Source organism: Oryctolagus cuniculus, chromosome 7, assembly GCF_051225735.1.
Source record: "Oryctolagus cuniculus isolate XC-2025 breed Fujian yellow rabbit chromosome 7, ASM5122573v1, whole genome shotgun sequence".
In the NCBI taxonomy this organism is placed as follows: Eukaryota; Metazoa; Chordata; class Mammalia; order Lagomorpha; family Leporidae; genus Oryctolagus; species Oryctolagus cuniculus.
Genome location: NC_142873.1, coordinates 127,148,082 through 127,175,059, shown reverse-complemented (window position 1 = coordinate 127,175,059; position 26,978 = coordinate 127,148,082). Strand labels below are relative to the sequence as shown.

At 48.3% G+C, this 26,978-nt stretch overlaps 2 protein-coding genes and 1 long non-coding RNA gene across 9 annotated transcripts in view; 2 read left to right on the top strand and 1 right to left on the bottom strand.

Annotated features, from left to right (window-relative positions):
* The first annotated feature begins 45 nt into the window (after positions 1 to 45).
* On the top strand, positions 46 to 11,806 carry UQCRH (ubiquinol-cytochrome c reductase hinge protein). 2 transcript variants are annotated; one of them, XR_011390731.2, is made up of 5 exons: positions 46 to 163; positions 6,813 to 6,839; positions 7,328 to 7,475; positions 7,586 to 7,747; positions 11,587 to 11,806. XR_011390731.2 is itself a non-coding variant. In XM_002715126.6 (4 exons), exons 1-4 carry the CDS (start codon positions 110 to 112, stop codon positions 11,617 to 11,619), a joined length of 276 nt encoding a protein of 91 aa, XP_002715172.1. In that variant the 5' UTR covers positions 46 to 109; the 3' UTR covers positions 11,620 to 11,806. The 2 variants fall into 2 exon arrangements, 1 of the variants encoding a protein (XP_002715172.1); XM_002715126.6 differs by lacking the exon at positions 7,328 to 7,475.
* Positions 11,807 to 13,583: 1,777 nt separating this feature from the next.
* LOC138850659 (uncharacterized) lies at positions 13,584 to 22,266 on the bottom strand. Of its 2 annotated transcripts, none has more exons than XR_016211044.1 (2): positions 22,151 to 22,242; positions 13,584 to 13,821 (listed from the first exon to the last, which is right to left on the bottom strand). It is a non-coding gene; the product is annotated as an uncharacterized LOC138850659 (long non-coding RNA). The 2 variants fall into 2 exon arrangements; XR_011390732.2 differs by lacking the exon at positions 13,584 to 13,821 and adding an exon at positions 20,419 to 20,730 and having other exon boundaries at positions 22,151 to 22,266.
* Positions 20,726 to 26,978, top strand: part of NSUN4 (NOP2/Sun RNA methyltransferase 4) — a 54,675-nt gene continuing 48,422 nt past the window's right edge. For all 5 annotated transcript variants that reach the window (XR_016211043.1, XM_089300736.1, XM_089300735.1 and 2 more), the window contains exon 1: positions 20,726 to 22,384. Coding sequence is in view for 4 of the 5 variants with exons in the window: in XM_089300736.1 (XP_089156862.1) it covers positions 22,292 to 22,384 (93 nt within the window). In the remaining variant the exon portion in view is untranslated. The remainder of the gene's footprint in view (positions 22,385 to 26,978) is intronic.

Genomic DNA, 26,978 nt, shown 5'->3' with positions numbered 1-26,978 from the left:
GGCCAGATTGCCGGATATCCGTCGAGTGACCCTTACAAGTCCTTCTTGATCCCCAACTGGAGTGGGTACCGTGTGGCTGCTACTGTTGAATCCAGAACCGTAGGCGGACATGGGACTGGAGGATGAGCAAAAGATGCTGACCGGGGCCGGAGATCCCAAGGAGGTAAGACAACGAGATCGGCTCGACCCTCTTGCCTTTGGGGAGTGAAGCGCAGGACCTAGCCCGCCAAAACACGCTCGGGGTCCTCTTGGCCTCGGGTTCCTCCCTGGGGTTTGTAGATCGAGCGAATTTCCTCGACCCTTCCTCGAATTCGCCTAGTGGCTCTGGACAGGTGGATGACTAGTCCTTCTGTGGCCTCGGCTTCCCCATTCTATAAATGTGGTGGAAATGTGACGAGATCGAAAATGCTGTATCAACTTTTGTAAAAACAGTATTGGTTTGGGAGATCTGGCCTGATCCTGGTGGAAACTGGCTTTTCTTTCTTTCCTGGGGCTGGGGCTAGGAGAGAGGTTGTGTCTTGGGGAACAGGGTAGGAATGTGGTGAAAGGGAGTTCTTCCCCAGACCAGACGCCGACATAAAGAGTGTGTGTGAACTGCTTGCTATTCCGAGTGCTTTCTATGTACTAGTTCATTTCATCTACAAAGTTGCTGATATTTTTAAAAATAGTGTGTCCTAAAAGACGTGTTAGTACCATTTGTTCAGGCGAGGGAAGTAGCACAGACGGGTTAAGTATCTTGTCTAAGGACACACAGGAAACGGTGAAGCAGGAATCGAGCCCAGCCGCACAGTTCTGAAGCCGGGACTCAGCCACAGTGCCGCACAGCTACGCAGACGTCACTGGCTTCGCGTTTCCAGCCTCATTCCCTGTATTTATTTGAACACTTCAGGACAGCCATTTATCCCATTTATCCCTTAATTTTTTTCCTACTCTTATTTTCAGAAAGAGCTGGAACCAGCCTTGGAAAGTTCAGTGGTACCCACAACTTTTTTTTTTTTTTTAAGAATTATTTTATTTATTTGAAAGACACAGAGAGAGAGGTAGAGACAGTGCAGAGAGTACAGAGTGTGTGTGTGTGGGGGGGGGGTCCTTCCATCTGCTGGTTCACTCCCCAAATGATTGCAAGAGCCAAAGCTGAGCTTATCCAAAGCCAGGAGCCTGGAGCTTCTTCCCGGTCTCCCACGTGGGTGCAGGGGCCCAAGGAGTTGGGCCATCTTCTACTGCTTTCCCAGGCCCTAGCAGAGAGCTGGATTGGAAGTGGAGCAGCCAGGACTTGAACTGGTGCCCATATGGGATGCCAGCACTGCAGGCTGGAGCTTTAACCTGCTGCACCACACTGCCAGCCCGGACCACCACAACTTGAAAATAAAGAAAGCTAGGGTGTTTTATGAAGAACCCATCATTGCTGGGGATTATGTCTTTTTCTTTAACATGACCTTCATTTTCTCACTGACTGGAAATTTTACATGAAGCAGATCTGTGTTTCCAAAATGTGCCATGATATTTTTGACACAGGTTTGTCAGTGCTGTAGCACTGCTAATAAGTGGGATGCTATAAAGGTCTTATATAATATATAATATTTATTTCTAGTTTCTAACTTAAGACAGTGTGATTTTTGGTTTTGGGGAGAAGACTTTTTCAGTATGGATTTAAAAAAATTTTATTTATTTATTTGAAAGGCAAAATGAGAGATCTTCCATCTGCTGGTTCACTCCTACAACAGCCAGGGCTGGGCCAAGCTGAAGCCAGGAGCTTGGGCCATCTTCTACTGCTTTCCCAGGAGCGTTAGCAGAGAGCTGGACCTGAAGTGGAGCATCCAGGTCTCAACTGGCACCCATCTGGGATGCGGGCATTGCAGGAGGCAATTTTACTCAATATGCCACAGAGCCAGCCCCTCAGTGTGATTTTTTTTTTTTTTTTTTTTTTTTTTTTTTTTTTTGACAGGCAGAGTGGACAGAGAGAGAGACAGAGAGAAAGGTCTTCCTTTGCTGTTGGTTCACCCTTCAATGGCCGCGCACGCCGCAGCCGGCGCACCGCGCTGATCTGATGGCAGGAGTTAGTTACTTCTCCTGGTCTCCCATGCGTTGCAGGGCCCAAGCACTTGGGCCATCCTCCACTGCACTCCTGGGCCACAGCAGAGAGCTGGCCGGGAAGAGGGGCAACCGGGACAGAATCCGGCGCCCCGACCGGGACTAGAACCCGGTGTGCCGGCGCCGCAAGGCAGAGGATTAGCCTAGTGAGCCGTGGCGCCGGCGTGAATTTTTTTTTAAAAGAAAAGATTAAGAGGTCCAGAGCTGTGGTGTGGTGGGTAGGGCCACCACCTGCAGTGCATGTGGGCCCCGGTTCATGTGGTTCAAGTCCTGGCTGCTCCACTTCCAATCCAGCTCTCTGCTATGGCCTGGGAAAGCAGTGGAGGATGGCCCTGGTTCTTGGGCCGCTGCACCCGCGTGGGAGACCTGGAAGAGGCTCCTGGCTCCTGGCTTCCGATCGGCACAGCTCCGGCCATTGTGGCCAACTGGGAGTGAATCAGTGGATTGAAGTCTCTCTCTCTCTCTCTCTCTGCCTCTCTGTAGCTCTGCCTTTCAAATAAATAAGTAAATCTTAAAAAAAAAAAAAAAAAAAAAAAGGTTAAGAGACCTTGTTCATGGAGTGGGCTGCAGCATAGTAGTTAAGGTGCTGGTTAAAATGCACACATCCCACACTGGAGTACCTGAGTTTAAGTCCTCCCTCTGGCTCCTGAGCATAGCCTGCTGGAGCAGACCTGGGAAGCAGCAGGTGATGACACAAGTAACTGGGCTCTTGCCACCACATGAAAGACCTGAATTTTTTTCAGGTCTGAATTGTGTTCCCAGCTTTGACCCCAGCCCAGTCATTGCAGGCATTTGGAGAGTGACTCAGCAGATGAGAGCGCTCTCTGCCTTGTAAATCAATACTAAAAAATAATAATAAACCTTATTAGAACTGGCTTCTTAAATAGCATCTTCATGTTGAGAAAAAAAAAAAATCCTTGCCATTTATGAGAACAAGTAGCTGGGGTTACAGTTGAGCCAACCCTACCCCCTCACTCTCAGCTTATGTTGAACTTTTGTCCCTTCCTTGATGGTAGAGAATGACACAGATTATATTTTTTTAAAAAAAGATTTATTTATTTATTTGAAAGTGTTACACAGAGAGAGGAGAGGCAGAGAGAGAGAGAGAAGTCTTCCATTGCTGGTTCACTCCCCAATTGGCTGCAACAGCCAGAGCTGCACAGATCCAAAGCCAGGAGCCAGGAGCTTCCTCCAGGTCTCCCATCCAGGTGCAGGGGCCCAAGGACTTGGGCCATCTTCCACTGTTTCCCCAGGCCATAGCAGAGAGCTGGATTGGAAGTGGAGCAGTCGGGACTCAAACCGGTGCCCATATGAGATGCCGGCACTGCAGGTGGTAGCTTTACCTGCTATGCCACAGTGGCAGCCCCTGTATTGGGGTTTTGAAAACATGATTGCTGAGCTAGTTATTTTTCTTTCCCTATGAGGTGTTTCAAAAAATTCATGGGAAATGTAGTTAAAAGATAACTTTTAATGTGAAAACATTTTGAAATCTGCATAGCTTTTTCATAATACACATTTTCCATGACTTTTTGAAGATTCCACGTGAATACCTTTTCTTTCTCTTCTTCCAGATGTTGCCACATGCATGTACAGGCAGGCAAACACCTTTCTTTTGTAAAAATTTGACAGATGGGGCTGGTGCCGTGGCTCACTTGGTTAATACTCCACCTGTGGCGCCAGCATCCCATACGGGTGCCGGGTTCTAGGCCCAGTTGCCCCTCTTCCAGTCCATCTCTTCTGTGGCCCGGGGGCGCCAGTGGAGGATGGCCTGAGTGCTTGGGCTCCTGCACCAACATGGGAGACCAAGAAGAAGCACCTGGCTCCTGGCTTTGGATCAGCGCAGCGCCAGCCATAGTGGCCATTTGGGGAGTGAACCAGCGGAAGGAAGACCTTTCTCTCTGTCTCTCTCTCTCACTGTCTATATGTCTACCTGTCAAATAAAAAAAAAAAAAATTATTATTTGACAGACCAAGAAAGAGAGGAAAAGCTTTCATCCACTGGTTCACTCTCCAAATGCCTACAATAACAGGACTGGGCCAGGCTGAAGCTGGAAGCCGGGAACTCAATCCAGGTCTCCCAGGTGGGAGGGACCCAACTACTTGAGCTGTCATTTGCTGCCTCTCAGGGTTCACATTAGCAGGAAGCTGTAATCAGAAGCCAGACCTGGGCATTGAACCCAGGTACTCTGATGTAGGACACAGGTGCCTTTTTTCTTTTTTGGAAAGATTTATTTATTTATTTGAAGGGTGGAGTGACAGGGAGAGAGGGATAGACATAGTGAGATCACCTAACCACTGGTTCATTATCTCCAGATGGCTGCAGTGCCCAGGCCTGTGCCAGGCAGAAACCAGGGCTCAGTACTCCTTCCAGATCTCCCACATGCGTGGCAGGGGCCCAAGTACTTAGAACCTTCTATTGCTTTCCCATACATATTAGTAGGGAGCTGGATTGAAAGTGGGGTAGTCAGGACTAGAACTGGCATTCTGGCTCTCTGATGTTGGATGCCAGCATCTCACTGGCAGCCTAACCCTCTGAACCACAATGCAACCCTGGACACAGTTGTCTTGAGGAATATCAACCAGTAGGCCAAATGCTTGCCCTAAACACATTTATGATAGGTTTGGAAGCTGGTTAGACTCTACTGTGCCCCTATATTTAGGCTTTTTTTTTTTTTTTTTTTTTTTTTTAAGATTTACTTACCTACTTCAGAGGCAAAGTTACAGAGAGGGAGAAAGAGAGAGAGGTTTTCATTCCACTGGCTCACTCTCCAAATGGCCACAACAGCTGAAGCTGGGCCGATCTGAAGCCAGAAGCTTCTTCTGGGTCTCCCACACAGGTACAGGGGCCCAAGTACGTGGGCCATCTTCTACTGCTTTCCCAGGACTCAAACTGGCACCCATATGGGATGTCGGCACTGTAGGTGGTACTTAGCCTATTACGCCATAGCGCTGGCCCTGGCCTATATTAATTCTATGGGGAAATTTTTATACTGCTACCCTTGGAAGAAAGAAAAGTTTGAAGTTGTGCACTTCAATCAGATATCAAGGGGTCGGCACTGTGGCGTAGCAGGTAAAGCCACCGCCTGCAGTGCCAGCATCCCATATGGGCTCTGGTTCAAGTCCCGGCTGCTCCACTTCTGATCCAGCTCTCTGCTGTGGCCTGGGAAAGCAGTGGAAGATGGCCCAAGTCCTTGCCCCTGCACCTGGGTGAGAGACCCGGAGGAAGCTCCTGGCTCCTGGCTTGGACCTGCGCAGCTCCAGCTGTTGTGGCCAAATGGGGAGTGAACCAGCAGATGGAAGACCCCACCCCCACCCCCGCCCCCGCGCCTCTCCTCTCTCTGTGTAATTCTGACTTCCAAATAAATAAGTAAATCTTTAAAAAAAAAAAAAATCAATAGTTAGGAGACTGATGTGGTATAGTGGGTGAAGGCACTGCGTCCAGCGCTGGCATTCCTTGTGGGCACCAGTTCAAATCCCAGCTGCTCTACTTCGGATTCAGCTCCCTGCTGATGTGCCTGGGAAAGCAGCAAAGGATGGCCCAAATGCTTGAGCTCCTGCAGCCTCATGGGAGATGCAGAAGAATCCTGGCTCCTGGTTTCGGCCTGGCCCAGCCCTGACCATTGTGGCTTTTGGGGAATGAACCCGCAGATGGAAGACCTCTCTCTCTGCCTCTCACTCTCTTTCTATAACTCTGCCTTTCAAAAAGGTCCTAATGCAGGAGTGGGAAACTCTTTCTGTCAAGTGCCACTTGGATATTTGTAACATCATTTATGGACCATATAAAATTATCAGCTTAAAAATTAGTCTACTGTTAGATTTGTTGAATTTCAAATCCTGCCTGTGGTTGCCTTGGCAAGGCCAGACCAAATGATTTCACAGGTCTTACATGATCTGTGGGCCCTGGCTTAATGTTTCCAAGTTTGTAGTGGTGTTGTGTAGACTTTTGGTGTACTTACATTGATGCTTAGTCTACCGAGGGACCTAAGGTTCAGCAAGCCAAAAAGCAGTGACATAACCATCTTTACTTCTGGGTAAAGAAGAGTTGAGATTTGGCCATTTTCATTTTCTGAATTCAAGTTCAGAGTCTTGGTATATAATATATGAGATTTAGGTTAAGGAGCTGTTGGCTACACAGGCCTTGGCTTGATTGGGTTGCATATGGATAGATGATCCCAGGCAAGTTGTTTGCTATCTCAAAAAATTAGCTGGGACCTGGCATTGTGGTGCAGCAGGTTAGGCTGCTGCTTATAACAGCAGCATCCCGTGTTTTAGTACTGACTGGAGTCTGAGCTGCTCTATTTCCAATACAGCTTCCTGCTAATGTGCCTGGCAAAGCAGCAGATGATGGCCCAGGTACATGGGCTGCTGCCACCCTTTTGGGAGACCAGTATGGAGTTCCTGACCTCTTGGCTTCTGCCTGGCCCAGACCTGATTGTTTGGTCATTTAGGGAGTGATGGAACAGATGGAATATCTCTCTGTTTCTCTCTCTCTCTCTCTGCCTTGCAAATAAATATTTTTTAAAAACAAGTACATTGAAAACAGCTTGCCCTGGGAGGGCAGGAGTAGCTGCGGGATTAGCAAGGCCCCTAAGATGTCAAAGCATCATAAAATACAGAAAAATTCTAATACAATGCTGTTCTCAAGAATTACAACATCAATATGATTGAGGATTTACATGTCATAAAACTGCTGTTGACATTAATTTTATTTTCTTTTTATAGGAAGAAGAGGAAGAGGAGGAATTAGTGGTAAGAGCTGTTTGAGGCTTGGAACCATCTCAGAAAAAGCAGGAAGTTTGAGCTTCATGAAACTCTAAGGGCATCTTAAGGAGTTTTCACTTGCCACCTTGGAGAGAATGGGGTTAGAGCAAGCCTTAATGCTTCCTGTGCAGTGGAGCATTTGGGGTGTGGGCCTGGGGACTTATTTTGGATTTGGGGCTCCTTCAGTTGTAGTACCAACGGGCACACAGCATCTCAAGGGCATGGCACTCAGCTGCCTGCTGTTTGTGGTTTAGTAAAGAGCTCTGAAAGGAGCTTTTCTCAAGTGTTCCTTCTCCATGTTAGCATTGCCTTCCTAGCTGGGCAGCTGTGTGCTTGGGGATGCTGAGGCTGGTTTTCAGACAGGGGAACTGACATTTCAGACATGACATATCCCAAAAGTGCTCTGTTAACAAGTCAGGCCTCCTATAGATCTACTTGAAATTTGGCCAGGTTTCCTTTATCACCTTGTTTTTCAGATAGGACTGAGGCTTTCAGTGCATACTGGCAACCTTGGAAGGCAGGAATGTGAAACTTTGCCCTACCACTTAGCGTCAGAATTGAATGGGAGACCCCATTCTGCCATTTCTGGCGGCAGTGTGACTCTGCCAGCTGGCCTTCTGCACGGTAATTTAGAGGCAGCTCCTTGGTTTGGTTGTTATGTGTTCAGCAAAGCATGTATGTTTGGTGGGTCTCCCAAAAAATCCCCATTTTGTTCTTCTCTGTTTATCTTTCAGGATCCCCTAACCACCGTGCGAGAGCAGTGCGAGCAGCTGGAGAAATGTGTCAAGGCCCGGGAGCGACTGGAGCTCTGTGATGAGCGTGTGTCCTCCCGATCACACACAGAAGAGGACTGCACGGAAGAGCTCTTTGACTTTTTGCATGCAAGGGACCACTGTGTAAGTCAAGCTGAAGTCAGGCAGGGAAAGGTTACAGTGGCCAGGAGACACCTGGTGTCCACACACTTCTGTTCTGTGATCTGTAGGCCCACCAGTAATCGTTTACTGTGGCCCCAACGGATCTCAGGTATGGTGTGGAGTATTTTATGTGACTCATCTTACTTAATCCTTTCCATTTACATTGGACATAGGTGTCATTTTCCTTATTTTACAGAGAAACATAGTCTAAGGAGAAAAATAACATCCCAACTTGCACTGCTAAATAGTGAGGAAACTAGATTTTGTACTTTTAAGGAATAAATTTTAAAATATTCTCTATCTTCCTATGTGGCTTATACATAGCAGCTGGTCCAAAAAGTGTTTTTGATTCTTTTGTTTATTTTTATTTATTTCAAAGACAGAATGACAAAGAGAGAAAGAGATCTTTCATTCATTGGATCATTGCTCAAATGCTGGTGACAGCTGGGGCTAGACCAGGCCAAAGCCAAAAGCCAGGACTTCATCTAGTTCTCTCATGTAGGTGGCAGAAGCCCAAGTACTGCTGCCTCTCAGGCACATTAACAGGAAGTTGGGTCAGAAGCAGAGGCAGATCTTGATCCCAGGTATTCATGGGATGCAGGCATCCCAAGCAGCAATCTTAACTGTTGTGCCAAGTGCCTGCCCTGAAGCATTATTCTTTTTTTTTTTTTTTTTAATATTTATTTATTTATTTGAAAGGCAGAATTATAGACAGACAGACAGAGAGAGAGAGATCTTCCATCCGCTGGTTCACTCCCCAGATGACTGTGACAGCCAGAGCTACATCGATCAGGAGCCAGGAGCTTCCCTCTGGTCTCCCATGTGGGTGCAGGGGCCCAAGGACTGGGCCATCTTCTATTGCTTTCCCAGGCCATACCAGACAGCTGGATTGGAAGAAGAGCAGCCAGGATTTGAACTGGTACCCATATGGGATGCTGTCACTGCAGGTTGCAGCTTTACCTGCTGTGCCACAGCGGCAGCCCCTGAAGCATTATTCTTAATAGCCCAAAAATGAAAACAACATCAATGTTTATCTAGTAATAAATCAATGAGTAAAATGTGTTCTGTCTATAAAATGGATTATTATTTGGGAATAACAAAAAACTATATACTTCAGAAATAAACATTGAAGTGCAGGCATTTGGTGTAGCACTTAAGAGACCACTTGGGGCCAGCGCCGCGGCTCACTAGGCTAATCCTCCGTCTTGTGGCACCGGCACACCAGGTTCTAGTCCTGGTCGGGGCACCAGATTCTGTCCCGGTTGCCCCTCTTCCAGGCCAGCTCTCTGCTGTGGCCCGGGAGTGCAGTGGAGGATGGCCCAAGTGCTTGGGCCCTGCACCCCACGGGAGACCAGGAGAAGCACCTGGCTTCTGCCTTTGGATCAGCGCAGTGCGCCGGCCATGGCGGCCATTGGAGGGTGAACCAACGGCAAAGGAAGACCTTTCTCTTTGTCTCTCTCTCACTATCCACTCTGTCAAAAAAAAAAAAAAAAAAAAAAAAAAAAGACACCACTTGGGATATCTGTGTCTTTTATCAAAATGCCTGCGTGTGAGTCCCAGCCCCATTCCTGATTCCAGCTTCAAGCTAATGTGCGCCCTGGGAAGTAGCAGATGATGGCCCAAGTATTGGGTTCCTGCCACTCACATGTGAGACTGAGATTGAGTTCTTTGCTACTGGCTTTAGCCTAGCCCAGAGCCCTGGCCGTTGGCAGGCGTTTGTAGATTGAATAGGAGGAAAGGATCTCCCACTCCTCACTTTGCCCTCAACTTTTTTATTTTTATTTTTTAAGATTTATTAGAGAGAGAGAGAGGGGTCTTCCATCCACTGGTTCACTCCTCAAATGGCTACAGCAGCCAGAGCTGAGCCAATCAGAAGCAAGGAGCTTCATCCAGGTCTCCCACACAGGTGCAGGGACCCAAGGACTTGGGCCATCTTCTACTGCTTTCCCAGGTCATAGCAGAGAGCTGGATTGGAAGTGGAGCAGCCAGGACTCAAACCAGTGCCCATATGGGAAGCCGGCACTGCAGGTGGCGGCTTTACCTGCTATACCAGAACGCCAGCCCTGCCCCCAACTCTTGCTGTTGCTCATTCTCTGCCTCTTAAATTAAATATATGTATATATTTGAAAATAGAAATTAAACATGGAATTATATGAACTAGCAATTGTACTATTGGGTATATAACCAAAAGAGTTGAGAACAGCAATTCAAACAGATAATTGTCCACCTTCATGCAGCAGAATTCACAGTAGCCAAAGGGTAGAAACAACTCAAGTGTCCATCAAAGGATAAATGAATAAACAAAATATGGTATATATACACAATAGGATATTGTTCAGCCTTTAAAAAAAAAGGATACCAACATGTGGATGTATCTTGAGAACATTATGATAAGTGAAATAATCTATTCACAAAGAACAAAGACTGGATTATTCCACTTAAATGATGCACCTAGAGTAGTCACATTCGTAGAGACAGAAAGATTGCTGGTAGCCAGGAGCTGGGGAGAAGGGAGGCAGAGTTATTAATAGATTAAAAAGTTTCAGTTTGGAAAAATGATAAAGTTCTAGAGATTAAAAAGAACAGCTAGTAAACTGTAAGTCTTTTATTTTCCTCATATCATTTACCACTATAAGAAGGTACCTTATTTATGTTTATATATTTCTCTTATCACTCTTTTTTAAAATTGTTACCTTTGATTCTGTAATGCCTTTTTTTTTTTTTTTAATTGAAAGGCAGAATTACAGAGAGAGAGAGAGAGAGATCTGAGATAGATATTCTAGCAATGTGTTCAGTCCCCAAATGGCCAGGATTGGGTTGCAATGGCCAGGATTAGGCCAGTCCACAGCCAAGAGCCTGGAACTGCATCTGGGTCTCCCACTTTAGTGGCAGGAGCCCAAGCACCTGGGCCATATTCTGCTGCTTTCCCAGGCACATTAGCAGGGGGGCTGGATCAGAACTGGAACAGAACCCATATGGGAAGCCTGCTGCACCACAACAAAGGCCCCTGTTTTATTACCCAAGTTCCACAAGCAACAGAAAGATCTTTTTTTAACAGCTGTAACTGACTCAACACTTAGAATAGTACTTTCTGGGGCCGGCCCTGTGGCACAGCGGGTTAACACCCTGGCCTGAAGCGCCAGCATACCATATGAGCGCCGGTTCTAGTCCTGGCTGCTCCTCTTCTGATCCAGCTCTCTGCTATGGCCTGGGAAAGTAGTAGAAGATGGCCCAAATCCTTGGGCCCCTGCACCCGCATGGGGGACCTAGAAGAAGCTCCTGGCTTCGGATCGGCGCAGCTCTGGCCGTTGTGGCCAATTGGGGAGTGAACCATCGAATGGAATCTCTCTCTCTCTCTCTCTCTGCCTCTCCTCTCTCTGGGTAACTCTGACTTTAAAATAAATAAATCTTAAAAAAAAAAAAAAAAAAAAAAAAAGAATAGTACTTTCTATATAGTAGGTATACTATAAATATTTGCTGATTTAATAGACAATACTAATATTACTGAGATGGGAGGTATAGGTCTCTGTGGGGAACTCAGAGGAGGGACAGATCTGTGTGAGAATAAGGACTGGACTTGTTTCGAGAAGGCTTGCAGAAAATGACTTGTAAACTTGAGTTCTAAAGGAGGAAGAACTGAAAAGAAGTGGTAGTCTTCCAGGTACCGGGGAGATGGTATTCAGGTGAGTGAAGGGAGTTCACTAGGGCTCAAGTGCAGTAGGGTGTGTGAGAGTGGTGACAAAGAGGCAGTACAGTTCCAGGGCATGAGGCACCTTGGAAGCCCAGCCAGCTGATGACATCCTTTTCTTTTCTCCATCTAGGTGGCCCACAAACTATTTAACAGCTTGAAATGAATGTGCAGACGCAGTTACTCCGGCCTTCATCACTTGGGCATCAGGATATCTATCATGGTTTTGAACATGCCATTTGTTTCTCATTTGTGTAACTGTAAATGCACGTCAACCTCATGGATTTTGGATTAGGGAGTAGCTTCCATGTAATTAGTAGTGATTCCATCTTAATAAAGTTCTGTGGTCTGTGGATCTGCCTCCAGTGTTTTTTTTGTTTTTTTGTTTTTTTTAAAGATGTTTTTATTGGGCTGGCACCGCGGCTCACTAGGCTAATCCTCTGCCTTGCGGCGCCGGCACACCGGGTTCTAGTCCCGGTCAGGGCGCCAGATTCTGTCCCGGTTGCCCCTCTTCCAGGCCAGCTCTCTGCTGTGGCCCGGGAGTGCAGTGGAGGATGGCCTAAGTCCTTGGGCCCTGCACCCCATGGGAGACCAGGAGAAGCACCTGGCTCCTGGCTTCAGATTAGCGCGCTGCGCCGGCCGTAGCGCGCCAGCCATGGCGACCATTGGAGGGTGAACCAACGGCAAAAGGAAGACCTTTCTCTCTCTCACTGTCCACTCTGCCTGTCCAAAAAAAAAAGTATTTATTTATTTATTTTTGAAATAGTGACATAGGGAAGAGACAGAGATATCTTCATCTGCTGATTCATTCCTCAGTGGCTGCAACAGCCAGTTCCAAGCCAGGCCTAAGCCAGAGCCAGAAACTCCATCCAGGTCTCCCATATGGGTAGCAGGGGACCAAGTACTTGGCCATCTTCTGCTGCCTTCCCAGGCACAGCAGCAGGAAGTAGGATTGGAAGCAGAGCAGCTATGACTCAATCCAGCACTGCAATATGGAATGCTGGTGTCAGAAACGACAATTTTAACCCATTGTATAGTACCGGCACTGGAATTTTTTTTTTTTTTTTTAATTAGAGAAGTGAGGAGACCTCCCATCACCTGCTAGTTGAGGAGGAGATCGGTCTTTTTCGCTGGCTCTCTCCCCAGATGTCTGCAACGGCTCTGGTGGGGCACTCAGTCCAGGTCTCCCACACATGTGGCAGCAACCTAATTACCTGAGCCATCTCTGCTGTCTCCCAGAGTCTACATCAGCGGGAGACTGGACCAGGAGCCAGAACTGGATGTTGAATCCAGGTACTCTGATGTGAAATATGGGTGTTTTTAACTGGCATCTTAACTACTAAGCGTCCCAGATCAATGGATTTTAATATCACAGAGTAAGAAATATTCTTGATAAGGGTTTCAAAATGCACACATTTAGGGAACTACAAGAAGTTTAGGTATAATATCAAAAAATAATATTCATAGTTATTGATGAGGGCTGTTAAGATACTCCTTTTTCCAACTAACCTGATCCTAGATTTTCCTCATATACTTCTATATAATATATTCCACTAGACTATTTCACAATGTTAAACAAAGAAGAGGTTAAGAAAATCCAGCTGTCTTCCATTAATCCACACATTAATTTGCAATAGATTTGTTTTTTTTTTTTTTTTTTTTTTGACAGGCAGAGTGGACAGTGAGAGAGAGAGACAGAGAGAAAGGTCTTCCTTTGCCGTTGGTTCACCCTCCAATGGCCGCCGCGGCCGGCGCGCTGCGGCCGGCGCACCGCGCTGATCCGATGGCAGGAGCCAGGAGCCAGGTGCTTTTCCTGGCCTCCCATGGGGTGCAGGGCCCAAGCACCTGGGCCATCCTCCACTGCACTCCCTGGCCACAGCAGAGGGCTGGCCTGGAAGAGGGGCAACCGGGACAGAATCCGGCGCCCCGACCGGGACTAGAACCCGGTGTGCCGGCGCCGCTAGGCGGAGGATTAGCCTAGTGAGCCGCGGCGCCGGCCAATTTGCAATAGATTTGTGACACTGCTATTCTCTAAATGTATTTTTGGAAATATTATTTCTCATAAAGATATTTGTTAATATATAAGGTTTATTTTTTAATGAACAAATATTTTTTAAATTTCAGTTTTAATTTTTTTTAAGGATTTATTTATTTACTTGAAAGAGTTACACAGAGGGAGGAGAGGCAGAGAGAGAGAGGTCTTCCATCTGCTGGTTCACTCCCCAGATGGCCGCAATGGCCGGAGCTGCGCCGTTGCCAGAGCTGCGCCGTTCCCGAAGCCAGGAGCTTCTTCTGGGTCTCCCACGCAGGTGCAGGGGCCCAAGGACTTGGGCCATCTTCCACTGCTCTCCCAGGCCACAGCAGAGAGCTAGATCAGAAGTGGAGCGGCCAGGACTCGAACCAGCACCCACATGGGATGCTGGCACTGCAGGCAGTGGCTTTTACCCGCTACGCCACAGTGCCAGCTGCTCAATTTTAATTTCTAATCTAGCAAATGTTAATAGATAAGAAATAAAAGCTTTTGGAGGTTCTCAATAATTCTTAGGTGTAAAAGGGTCATAAGGTGAAAATGTTTGAAAACTATTATTCAGACCCAACCCTCTCTCCTTTGCTCTAGCATTTTGCAATGGCTAAACAGAGGCTGGGCCTTTTACCACAAAGGTTGTGGCTATGATCCCAACACCACCTTTGAGGACTGGGGGATCTGGAATACCTCTTCTCTAATTTTACTTAAGATTTATTGGAAAGGCAGAGTGACAGAGAAGAAGAGACCGAGATCATCACATGCTTACTGACTGAAATGTCCACAACAGCTGGGGCTGGACCAGGCTGAAGCCAGGAACTGGGAACTCGATGGGTCTCACATGAGTGGCAGGAACCCAAGTACTTGAGCCATCATCTGCTGCCTCTGAGGCACATTAGCAGGAAGCTGGATTGGAAGTGGAGGCAGGACTAGATCCCAGGCACTCTTAAATGGATACAGGTGTCCCAAACAGTGGCTTAACCTACTGCATCACAACGCTCACTCTGTTCTCTAGCATATTTAATCTCTTCAGTGGAGCCTTATCTGGACTTCAATTTGTCTGTTTAAAAAACTGGCCGGCGTAGTGGCTCAATAGGCTAATTCTCCACCTTGCAGTGCTGGCACACCGGGTTCTAGTCCCGGTCAGGGCGCTGGATTCTGTCCTGGTTGCCCCTCTTCCAGGCCAGCTCTCTGCTGTGGCCCGGGAGTGCAGTGGAGGATGGCCCAAGTGCTTGGGCCCTGCACCCCATGGGAGACCAGGAAAAGCACCTGGCTCCTGGCTCCTGCCATCGGATCAGCACGGTGCGCTGGCCACAGTGGCCATTGGAGGGTGCACCAACGGCAAAAAGGAAGACCTTTCTCTCTGTCTCTCTCACTGTCCACTCTGCCTGTCAAAAAAAAAAAAAAAAAAAAAAAACCAAAAACTTTTCTCCATACACATGACTCCCTTCATCTGCTAGGAACTAAGTAACAAACTTCTTGAGTATCATTTATACCGCATCTCTTTTTCATCTCTCATTCAGTACTTGCTGAGAGCCAACTATGTGCCATTCATAGTTCTAAGTACTTGTAACAGCAATGATTTAAACAAAGTCCTTGTTCTTTTAAATCTTGGGTTCTGGGGCTGGTGCTGAGGCATAGCAGGTAAAGCCTCTGCCTGCAATGCCAGCATCTCATCCCATATGGGCGCTGGTTCAGCTCCCAGAGCTCCTCTTTTGATCCAGCTCTCTGCTATGGCCTGAGAAAGCAGTAGAAGATGGCCCCAGTCCCTGGGCCCCTGCACCCGTGTGAGAGACCTAGAAGAAGCTCCTGGCTCCTGGCTTTGGATTGGTGCAGCTCTGCCCATTGCAGCCAATTGGGGAGTGAACCCCAGTGAATGGAAGACCTTTCTCTCTGTGCCTCTCCTCTCTCTATAACTCTTTCAAATCAATAAATCTTAAAAATATATATATATATTAGGTTCTGGGGCAGGTATTGTGCAAGGGGGTAAGTTGCCACTTGGCACCGGCTTGAGTCCCAGCTGCTCCAACTTCCGATCCAGCTCTCTGCTTATGGCCTGGGAAAGCAGTAGAAGATGGCCCAAAGGCTTGGGCCTCTGTACCTGCGTGGGAGACTTGGAGGAATTTCTTGGCTCCTGGCTTCAGATTCGCGCAGTTCTGGCCGTCACAGCCAATTGGGAAGTGAACCAGCAGATGGAAGACCTTTCTGTCTCTCCCTCTCTCTATCTGTAACCACATCTCCAAAAAAAAAAAAAAAAAAAAAAAAAAAAAAAAAAAAAAAAAAAAAGTTGCCATGTGGGACACCTGCATCCCATGTAGGAGTGCTGGTTCCAGTCCAGGTGACTGCATTTCTGATCAGCTTCCTGCTAATGCATCCTGGAAGGCAGCAGATGCTGGTTCAGGTGCTTGGCCCCTCCCATCCACATGGGAAACCTGAATGGAGTTCCAGGCTCCTTGGCTTTGTTCTGACCCAGCCATGTCTGCTGGGGGCATTTGAGGATAGAACCAGCAGATGGAAAATTGATTTTCTTTCTTTCTCTGCCTTTCAAGTGGCTAAAAATAAACAAACATTGGGAAAACTTTATTTTTCTTTTTAAAAATTTATTTTTTTATTTGAAAGTTACATGGGGCCAGCGCTGTGGCATAGTAGGTTAAGCATCCTGTGGCACTGGCATCCCATATGGGTTCAGTTCGAGTCCTGGCTGCTCCACTTATGATTCAGCTCCCTGCTGATGGCCTGGGAAAGCAGTAGAAGATGGCCCAAGTCCTTGGGCCCCTGCACCCACGTGGGAAACCTGGAAGAAGCTCCCGGCTTCAGATTGGCCCAGTGCCAGCAGTTGTGATCATTTTGGGTGATGAATCTGCATATGGAAGGTCTTTCTCTCTGTCTCCCCCTCTCTGTAACTCTGCCTCTCAAGTAAATAAATAAATTAAAAAAAAAAAAGTTACAGAGAGGCAGAGAGAGAGAGAGAGAGAGAGAGAGAGGGATATCTGCTGGCTTCCCAAATGGCTGCAGCAGCCAGGGCTGGGCCAGGCCGAAGCCAGGAGCTTCATCTACGTCTCCCATGTGGGTGCAGGGGCCCAAGAACTCTAGTCATCCTCTGTTGCTTTCCCAGGCCATTAGCAGGGAACTGGATTGGAAGTGGAACAGCTGAGACTTGAACTGGCATCCAAATGGGATGCCAGTGCTGCAGGTGGTCGCTAAACCATCTATACCACAGTACAGTCCCCCTTTTGTTTGAATCTTACATTCCAATAAGAGGAGACATCTAAAAAGATTATCTAGAACTTCTAAACAGGCAGATTTCTGGGCGCATATTCACAATAGTGCAGGGGTTTGCCTTTGATTGATTTGCTATTGACTATGCTATCTTATCCTTCACAGGGATAGAGGTTAACTTGTAGAAAACTGATGGCAAGCGCCCTCAGCTGCAAGACAAAGAGAGGGGCCACTGAAGCTGAGGGGCCACTTCGTGAGACGGGCCACACGGAGGAGCACTTGTGCTGTCTATAATCACTCAGAAGAGGGGACAGTTCAGCCCAGTCCAAGCCAACCCATGCAATAGTGAGATAAAGTTATTTTAGAGCACTCTTAAAGAAAAAAATGGGTGTCTGCATAGTGGTGTAGCAGGTCAAGTCACTACCTGTGATGCCAGCATCACATGGGCACCAGTTTGAGTCCCAGCTACTCCACTTCTGATCCAGCTCCCTGCTAATGCACCTGGGAAAGTAGCGGAAGATGGCCCAAGTGCTTAGACCCCTGTACCCAAATGGAAGACCTGGAAGAAGCTCCTGGCTCCTGGCTTTGACCCAGCCTCGTCCGCTGTTTTGGCCATTTGGGGAGTAAACCAACAGATGAAAGACCTCTTTCTCTGTCTCTCCCTCTCTGTCACTCTGCCTTTCAAATAAGTAAATCTTTTTTTTTTTTTTTTAAGTTTTTATTTGAAAGACAGAGTGACAGAAAGATACCTTCCATCTGCTGGGTCACTCCCCAAATGCCTATAGTTACCAGGGCTGGGCCAGACTGAAGCCAGGAGCCAGAAACTCCATGCTAGCATCCAATTCCTATCACATAGGTAGCAAGGGTCTAATTACTTGGACCATCTTCTGCTGCCATCCAGGTGCATTAATAGAAAGTTGGATCAGAAGCAGAGGAGCTGGAATTTGAACCAGCACTCCAATATGGGATGTGGGTGTCCCAAGCAACAGCTTAACCTGCTGTGCCACAACACCTGCCCAGACCCGTTCAGTCTTGATACATGGCCATTAAAAAAAAAAGTTGTTTGGATTAAAAGGTAATTTTCAAAGTGCTCAATAGTGTATGGCTCATGGGAAGTGCCTGGCAGCATATATTCGTAGACTAAAATGAGCAGGCATCTGCACAGACTGATGGTAACAGAAATTGTTTCTAGTTAGCTGAACATAATGGAGGCTCCTGGGGGTGGTGCATGCACAGGAGAGGGCACGGTACCTCTGCATCTCTTCTCCAATACCTGACCCTATCTATTTCTTCAGCAGGTGTTCATCCATAGCCTTTGTAATATCCTTTATAATAAACCAGTTAAATAATGGTTGTTTTTAGCTTGTATTAGATTGACTAATAACCTGGAAAAAATCCAAGGTGAGAAGGAAGATTAGCACAGCACCCAGGAACATGGGATGTGGGAACATGATTCTTGTGCATGGTAAAGCAGATGAAATAAAAAGTTTGTGGCTAAAATAAAATTGAAAAAAAAAAAAATACTAGGAAAGGTGGGAAGGAGACAGGGAGAGGAAGGGAGGGAGGGAAGAAGGGAATATCATTGTGTTCTTAGAATTGTATCTAGGCCGGCGCCGTGGCTCACTAGGCTAATCCTCCGCCTTGCGGCACTGGCACACCGGGTTCTAGTCCTGGCCGGGGCACCGGATTCTGTCCCGGTTGCCCCTCTTCCAGGCCAGCTCTCTGCTGTGGCCAGGGAGTGCAGTGGAGGATGGCCCAGGTGCTTGGGCCCTGCACCCCATGGGAGACCAGGAGAAGCACCTGGCTCCTGCCATCGGATCAGCGCGGTGCGCCGGCCGCGGCGGCCATTGGAGGGTGAACCAACGGCAAAGGAAGACCTTTCTGTCTGTTTCTCTCTCTCACTGTCCACTCTGCCTGTCCAAAAAAATAATAATAATAATAATAATAATAATTGTATCTACAAACCATATTGAATCTGTTAAAAATTAAAAATTTAAAAAAGACTAAAAAATAAATAAAATTTAAAAAATACTGATTGCAAATAATAATTTCTTTAAGTCAAATTAATTATATTTCAACTCCATTTATCCCAGGTAGTCATAGCCTAAATAGCTGAATCAAGTCTAACTGAATCTCCAATATGACAAGACTTTCACTCTTTCCTTTCGAAAGGAAAGTTGGCCAAGTCCAAGCTCACATTCTGGCAACTGACCCTGTGTAAACTGTGTTGCTCCCTGAGCTAATGCAAATAATTCTTATCTGAAAGCAATGCAAATGATTCTCATCCATAGCAATGTAAGTGCATTTTGTCCAGAAGACATGGAACTGGTTTCCATCTAGTAGAGAAGATTATCTCAAACATTACAGATTGATACTTTGTAAGATATTAATGTTTTTGCAATTATTAACAAGTTTGTTTCAGCATGATTTGGCTGATTATTTAAAATTTTTTAAAGGATTTTTTTTTATTTGAAAGGCAGAGATACATAGAGAGAAGGAGAGTGAGAGAGATGGATCATCCATCTATTGGTTCACTCCCCAAAATGGCTGCAGAGCCAGAGCTGGCTGATCCAAAGCCAGGAGCCAGGAGCTTCTTACAGGTCTCACACTTGAGTGTAGGGGCCCAAGCACTTGGGTCATCTTCCACTGCTTTCCCAGGCACATTAGCAGGGAGTTGGATAGGAAGTGGAACAGCCGGGACTCAAACCTGGGTCCATATGGAATGGCAACACTGCTGACTTAACCTTCTACGTCACAGCACTGGCCCCTGATTTTAGATAATTTCTGGAACTCAAATTCTTATTTGGTCTTACCACATTACTTGTCAGTGTAGGATACTGGATGAGTAGTTTATGATGAATAAAGTTTTCATTCATTTTATATTTGTATGAGATGCAGAACTCAATCCACATGGGTAAAGGGGCCCAAATACCTTTACCTGCTGCCTCCCAGGGTGCACATTAGCAAGCAGCTGGAATCTAAGCAAAGCTGAGACTTCAAACTAGGCAGTAGATATGGGATGCAGACATCCAAGCAGCGTCTTAACCACTATGCCAAACACCAGCCCCAAGAGTTACACTTTTTAGCCCTTTGATAATTGTAACTTAGCAGACTACAAAACAAAATATATATATTAAAGGGGACAGCATTGTGCCATGGTGGTTAAGCAGTTGCCTGCAACACTGGCATCCCATGAGAGTACTGGTTCAAGTCCTGGCTGCTCCACTTCCCATCCAGCTCCCTATTGTGTGTAGGAAAGCAGAAGAAAATGGCCCTAATACTTGGGCCCCTGTCATCCACGTGGGAAACCTGGATGGAGTTCCAGGCTCCTGGCTTCAGCTTGGCCTAGCTCCAGCTGTTGTGGTCATTTGGGGAGTGAACCATCAAATGGAAGACCTCTCTGTCTCTCCTCTCTCTGTAACTCTGCTTTACAAGTAAATAAATCTTTAGGGGCTGGCGTTGAGGTGTAGCTGGTTTAGCTGCTGTCTGTGATGCAATGCTGGCATCCCATAGGAGTTCCAGGATCCTGGCTTTGGCCTGGCCCAGCCCTGGCCATCGCAGCCATTTGGCGAATGAAACAGGGGATGGAAGATCTCTTCCTGTCTCCTACTGTCTAACCGCCTTTCAAATTAAAAACAACAACAACAAAAAAAACCTTTAAAAAAGTATGTATACATTAGTTGGTAATAAGTAATAGGAATAAAAGCAGAAAGAGGATAGCTATTTCTTTTAAGGTTTATTTATTATTTCAAAAGCAGAGTGACAGAGGGATTCCATCTGCTGATTCACTCTCCAAAAGGCCACAACATCCAGGTCTGAGCCAGGCTAAAACTAGGAGCCAGGAACCCCATCTGGGTCTCCAAAATGGGTGGCAGGGGCCCAAGTACTTTGGCTATCTTCTGCTGCTTTCAGCATGTCGGCAAGAAGCTGGATCAGGAGTGGAGTAGCTGCAACTCCGGTTGGGCACTCTGATCTGGGATGCTGGTGTCACAAGTGGTAACTTAAACCACTGCGCTACAATGCCAGTCCTGAGAACTGAAGAACCAAAGTGACTCCATTTTAAAACAATAAAAAAAAAAGCAGCCTCCGTTTCCCATAGTAGACCCGGGTCCTTGTAAAAGCAGGCATTCAGGCATTCCGGAGATATCAAAGCTTACCAGGGACAGCTAGCTCGGTAGACCAAGGACAGCGCAGTAGAGATTGCTAAACAAAGTAGCTCCCTGCGCCCAAAGCTTCCCTGCTGTAAGCCCCCGCTGTAACTCCCTGTACCCAAAGCCTCCATGCTGTATGTAACTCTTTTTTCCTGCTGATGTAGCCCTTTTTCCTTTAAAAACTCTCCCAAACAAAGACCGGGGCCTCACTCCTTCCTCCACTGTGCCGGCTGGTTGGATGGGGTCCCTGTTGCGGCTTGTACTCCCGAATAAACCTTGCTTTTGCAGTTCAGTGTGATCGACTCTCTGGGGGTCTCTGCGGGGATCTAACGATCTGGGCACAACATATTTTTTGGTGCCCAACAAGAACAACTTTTAACTTGGTAGTGTGGTGTACTATATACTGTTTAGATAGGAGCAATCAGTTCTCTAATTTTCTCTTAATTAGAAATGGAATCCATCCCCCTTTTCCATTTTCATTGCCACCACGCTAATACAGGCCGTTGTCTTATCTCCTGGATCCACTGGATCCCAATTGATCTCCTGGCTTTACTATCTAATCAGATCATTGACTGTCATGTTCCTTTCTGAAAGTGTTTACACTTTCAGAAGTGTAACTTGGGAGTCTGTCTTTCAGAAAAGGAATGCAAAATTAAGTTCAGGGCCTCGAAGGGGGCTGTGCAAACAACAGGGCCCGAAACTTAAAATTCCTTTGCTTCACCACAATTTGCCTTGACTGGTTTCATTTTCCTTTACTTCAGGATCTTCGTCCAATTTCTGCAAGGTCCTCCACCCCCTCTTTTTCCCCCTTTGGTACCGAATCCGAGTGAGGAGCACCTCTGGAGTCCCGAATCCTTCTCCTAGCATGTAGGAGGTCGCTTTTCTTTTTCTTTTTCTTCTTTTTTTTTTTTTTTGACAAGCAGAGTGGACAGTGAGAGACAGAGAGAAATGTCTTCCTTTGCCGTTGGTTCACCCTCCAAGGCCATCGCGGCCGGCGCGCTGCGGCCGGCGCACCGCGCTGATCTGACGGCAGGAGCCAGGTGCTTCTCCTGGTCTCCCATGGGGTGCAGGGCTCAAGCACTTGGGCCATCCTCCACTGAACTCCCGGGCCATAGCAGAGACGTGGCCTGGAAGAGGGGCCACCGGGACAGAATCCGGCGCCCCGACCGGGACTAGAACCCGGTGTGCTGGTGCCGCAAGGTGGAGGATTAGCTTACTGAGCCGCCGTGCGGGCCAAGAGGTCGCTTTTCTTCCAACACCTCCAAAATTCCCCTGGGGAAGGGGGCGGAAGGTGGGGTTTGCACCTGGTATGGAGAGGCGGAACCCCGGAGACCGTCGGACGAAATCGCCTCCACGTTTCTCTAGAGCGGCGCGCACCACCTCCCCGGAACCTGCGGCTCGGACGCTGTGGTTCCGGTCGGAAGTCCCCGGCGACGCACGCTGTCATGGCTGCGCCGGTGCTGAGGTGTGTTCGCGGGCTGGCGGGGCGAGTGGGCTTTGTAACGGTCCCGCGGAGATATCGACATAAGAAGAAATGGGTAAGTTCCAACTGTGGCGCGGGTGTGTGCGTGTGTGGAGTGAGAGAAAGAGAGAGAGAGAGAAACAGCTCTTCCACTTCCCGCTCTCGTTTGCGTTCGCTGTTGCGCCCTCAGGAATGCTTGGCTGTCTTCCCCGCTCCTCTGGGAGCGTCACCCTCTCGGGTCTGTTACGTCACCGCCTTGGTCCACCCTAATTTTATTTTGTCACAAATCGTAGGCTCTTTCCCTTGTTAGCTGTGCGGCCTTCTGGCTCCGCCCCTCTAAGTTACGTCATCACCTCCGTCCTCATTCTTTAAGTTATGTCACCTCTTCTTGATCTCCTTTCCCTTGGCCCCTCTCCCCCTTCCGCTGCCTTCTCTCCTCCCTCCCTTCCCCCCCTTTTCTGTTTACCCTCCCCCTCCCTCCACCCCATGACCTCGTCTCCTCCCTTCCTCCTTGAACTTCCGACCAGGGCGCCCTCACCCCTCGAAAAATGCTTTAGCGACTTCCCCTTCTCTTCTGGGTCTCCGCCGCCCTGCGGGAAAGGGTTCAACCCCTTCCTCACCCTTGAGCTGCCCCTGGCGCCCAGGAAGGGTTACAGCGACTATCCTGCCCATACTACCGGCCATTCCCCAAACGCAGGCCAAAGATGCAGCGATCCACCTCCCGCCAGAGACCGTTTTTCCTGCCTCACCAGTAGCGTTGGAGTTTCTTCCCTATCTTGCGCGTCCCCTTGCCTAGCCAGACCGCTTACCTCCTCGCCCCCACCACCCTCCTCTCCAACTCCACCACCTCCCTTGTGCCCTGGGAGGTGTTCTTTTGAATCCTGCTCTTCCTCTCTGGAAAGGACCTACTGCGGTGGGCCCAACCTTTCTGGTTCTCCCCCTTCAAGCCCGTATTTTGACCGGATCAGCCCTGTGGGGTCCCCCCCTCTCCATCAGCGGAATGCTTACTGCAGCTGGATCAGTTCCCAGCGAACACAGCCTCGTTGCCCTCCAAGTCCTTGCCTTGACCAGCACTCCTGCGTCTGTTACTGTAGTCCGGTGGCCTCTCCTACCCTCACTCATCGGCCTCCAGGGACCAGCGTGGTGACCTCCCCTCAGCTCACTCGTGTATCTTTGGAAACTGGTTCCGTGATTTCACCTCCCCTCACTCCTGGGTCCCAGGGCCCTTGTCCCATTGTTTCGCCACCTCTTACTCACAGGCCCTTGGGCACTGGCCTCCCACTTTCGCCTCTCACTGCTCACCAGCCGGTGGAGGGTAGACCTCTGTTCTCCCCAACTCTTTCTCACAGGGTTTTGGAAACTAGGACGATGATCTCCCCGCTGCTTCCTCACGCGTCCCTAGCAAGAAGTAGTGACCCTCCTCTTTCCCCAGCATCTTCGTTACCTCCTGGCAGCTTTTATCATGGCTGCCTTAAGCCTCCAGATTCTTGTGAACCAAAACCACAACTTGAACTGCCCCTTGGGAAAAATTGTGGCTCCCCACTTCCTTCTAAGGCAGGCACATCTGGCTCTCCCTGCTTACCTCAGGAGAGCCCTTACCATTACTCCTGTCTTTCCTCAGAGGCCCACCTATCTGCCCCTGGGAACTCTTTCTGTGCCATCCACCTGCCCTCTGCGAATACTGGTTCTCCTTGCGCGTCCCCACCCCAGGCTCCCAGGAAGCCTTGTGTCTTGTCCTGGGAGGGGGGTAAGAGCTCTTACTTCTTGATAAACTCAGATGCCATGGTTTCTGTTCCTCTCTGTTCCCAGGAAGCACCTCCTCCCCAGTGTCTTTATCCTACTTTTTGTGTCCCTTTACCCCTGGGCAACCAGTATATATGTACACCCCAGTCACCTCCCTGCAGAAGCTATAACGAACCCCCGCTGCCTACTCCAGTTTTACCCCAAATGAAGCCCCCTAAATCAGAGTTAAGACAGCCATGTCCTCCCCACAAGTGTCACTCCCTAGTTAACACTTCTCAGCCTACCCCTGTTTGTCAGTCCAAGCCCCCTAAGGCCAGCACACCTCCTCCACCTCCCTGTCTTCCCTCTGGCCTCTCCAGTCCTTCTTGTCCAGAGCCATCCTTGGCGGTGCCTTCTAATTCCTGCCCCAGAGAATTTCCCCCAGGGACTCCCCTACCTACTGTGGTCCCTAGAACCCTCAAAACAGTTATCCCCACCTGCCTTCCTCTCCGTCTTCCTTGTGATCCTCTCTCACCCAATAATTATGCTAAGAGTGGCCCCCATAAACTCCCCAGAGGACCGCCCTGCAATACCCATATATACTCTATGGTTCCTCCCACCCCCCATGCTTTCCCACTCTCTGGTTCCCTCTATCACTCTGCAGGCCCCCCTCCGTGTTATAAACAGCGTGTGGTACCCTCCTGTGGCACCTATGGTACTCCCAGGGGCCCACCCATACTCCATTGCCAGCCTGTGGCACCCCCTTGTTCTACCCACATATATTCTTTTATCCCTTTGAGAACACCCTTTGACCCCCAGTGTTTACCCATTGGCCCCCGAGCCCAGGCCTCCCCTGCTACTGTCCCCTGTGGTCTTCATACCTACTCTGTGGCCTGTCAAGGCCCTAGTAAAGAGTCCCCCAAGATCCCCTACAGCTGCCCTTTGTCTTCATCCAAGAGTTCTACCTGTACCAGTGTCCCCAGCTGTAGTTCGACTGTTATCATTAGTGAATGCCAGAGTAGTGACAACCAGAGTGAGAGTACCCACCAAAGCAAAAATGAGAACCAAAGCAAGAGTCTGAAATATAGCAAAAGTCGGGTCCGGACCAAGAAACCCGATCACAGCAGAAGCCAGAGCCGGAGCATGAGTCCCCATGGTAGCAGGAGTCGGAGCAGTAGTCCTCATCACAAAATAAATGCGGGCCAGAGCAAGAGCCCTCAGTTTGTTTTAGATGAGCATCAGAGTGAGAATTCTCAGCCTAGCAAAACCCAGGACCAGAGCAAGAGTTCCCACCATGACAGAGGTCGGAGCAAGGGTTCTCACGGCAAACATCAGGACCGGAGCAAGAGTCCCAAGCATAGTAGGAGCCCAAGCAAGAGTCCTCACCGTGGCAAGGATCGGGGCCAGAGCAAGAGTCCTCACCACGCCAGACATCATGGTCGGAGCAAGAGTCCCCGCCGCCACAAGAAATGAGGGCCTGAGCAGGAGTTCCGACTGGACCAAATCCAGGCCAGACCAGAAGTCACAGACAGTGTCAAGGCTGCCAGCCATAGAAGCGTCCCAGCTGTGGCAGCCAGGACCAGCCTGTGGACTGCTCGTGTGCAGTCTTCATTTCCCTGTTAATCTACCTTGCTCTTCAAACCTAGCTTACGTCCTTCTCTGGTAACCATAGAATCATCCTGCGAGTCCCTGTTGGTTCACACCTCCGGTGAACTCTCTCTATCCCCCTTCCTGAGTTCTAAGAACTCTCCCAAAACAACCCTCAACCCTGTGCTTTGAGCATTGTGCTACCAGTCACTGCATGACTGAGGTAAGTTACCCCCATCTCTCCGTCACATGGGGAAGACTGTTTTTACTGCATTCTACTGAGCACTACTGTTGTTACTTTAATACTTTTTTAAAGAGTCTTAGAATCTTTTTTTTTTTTTTTTAAGATTTGTTTTATTTATTTGAAAGAGTTATGGGGAGAGGTAGATACAGAGAAAGAGGTCTTCCATTTGTCTTCCCAAATGGCCACAACGGCTAGAGCTGAGCTGATCTGAAGCCAGGAGCAAGGAGCTTCTTCTGGGTCTCCCACAGGGATGCAGGGGCTCAAGGACTTGGGCCATCTTCCACTGCTTTCCACAGCAGAGAGCTGGATCGGAAGTGGGGCAGCCATGACTTGAACCGGGGCCCATGTGGAATGCCGGTGCTGCAAGATGGGGCTTTAACCTGCTGCGCCACAGTGCTGGTGCCTGCTATTGTTGCTTTTGTTCACATAATCTAGTAGACATGAATGTGTTTTGGAAAATAAGATTGTTCAGAAGAAAAGGATCTTTTGTCTTTAAGCCTAAAGCTTTCCTAGGGCCTCAATAGTTTGTTCTAGCCTTCTGCAGGCTCTTCTCAAAAGTCCTCTCTGAGCTCCCATCCTCTTTAAATTCCTCTTATGCCAAGACTCCCTTTATTGATAACCCCCACATGTTGTTTTTAAATAAGTTGTCCATGTTCTTTTTTTTTTTTTTTTTTTTTTTTTTTTTTTTTTGACAGGCAGAGTGGACAGTGAGAGAGAGAGAGAGAGAGAAAGGTCTTCCTTTGCCGTTGGTTCACCCTCCAGTGGCCACCGCGGCGGGCGCACTGCGGCCGGCGCACCACACTGATCCGAAGGCAGGAGCCAGGTGCTTCTCCTGGTCTCCCATGGGGTGCAGGGCCCAAGCACTTGGGCCATCCTCCACTGTACTCCCTGGTCACAGCAGAGAGCTGGCCTGGAAGAGGGGCCACGGGACAGAATCCGGCGCCTCGACTGGGACTAGAACCCGGTGTGCCGGCACTGCAAGGCGGAAGATTAGCCTATTGAGCCACGGCACTGGCCTCTTTTTTTTTTTTTTTTTTAATATTTATTTGAGAGGCAGAGTCACAGAGGGAGAGAGAGAGAGGTCTTCTGTCCACTGGTTCACTCTCCAAATGACTGC

Coding starts and splice junctions, on each gene's coding strand:
- UQCRH (XM_002715126.6), top strand. CDS start 110: ATGGGACTGGAGGATGAGCAAAAGATGCTGACCGGGGCCGGAGATCCC. Junction 164..6,812: donor GGGCCGGAGATCCCAAGGAG/GTAAGACAACGA, acceptor TTCTTTTTATAG/GAAGAAGAGGAAGAGGAGGA. Junction 6,840..7,585: donor AGGAAGAGGAGGAATTAGTG/GTAAGAGCTGTT, acceptor TTTATCTTTCAG/GATCCCCTAACCACCGTGCG.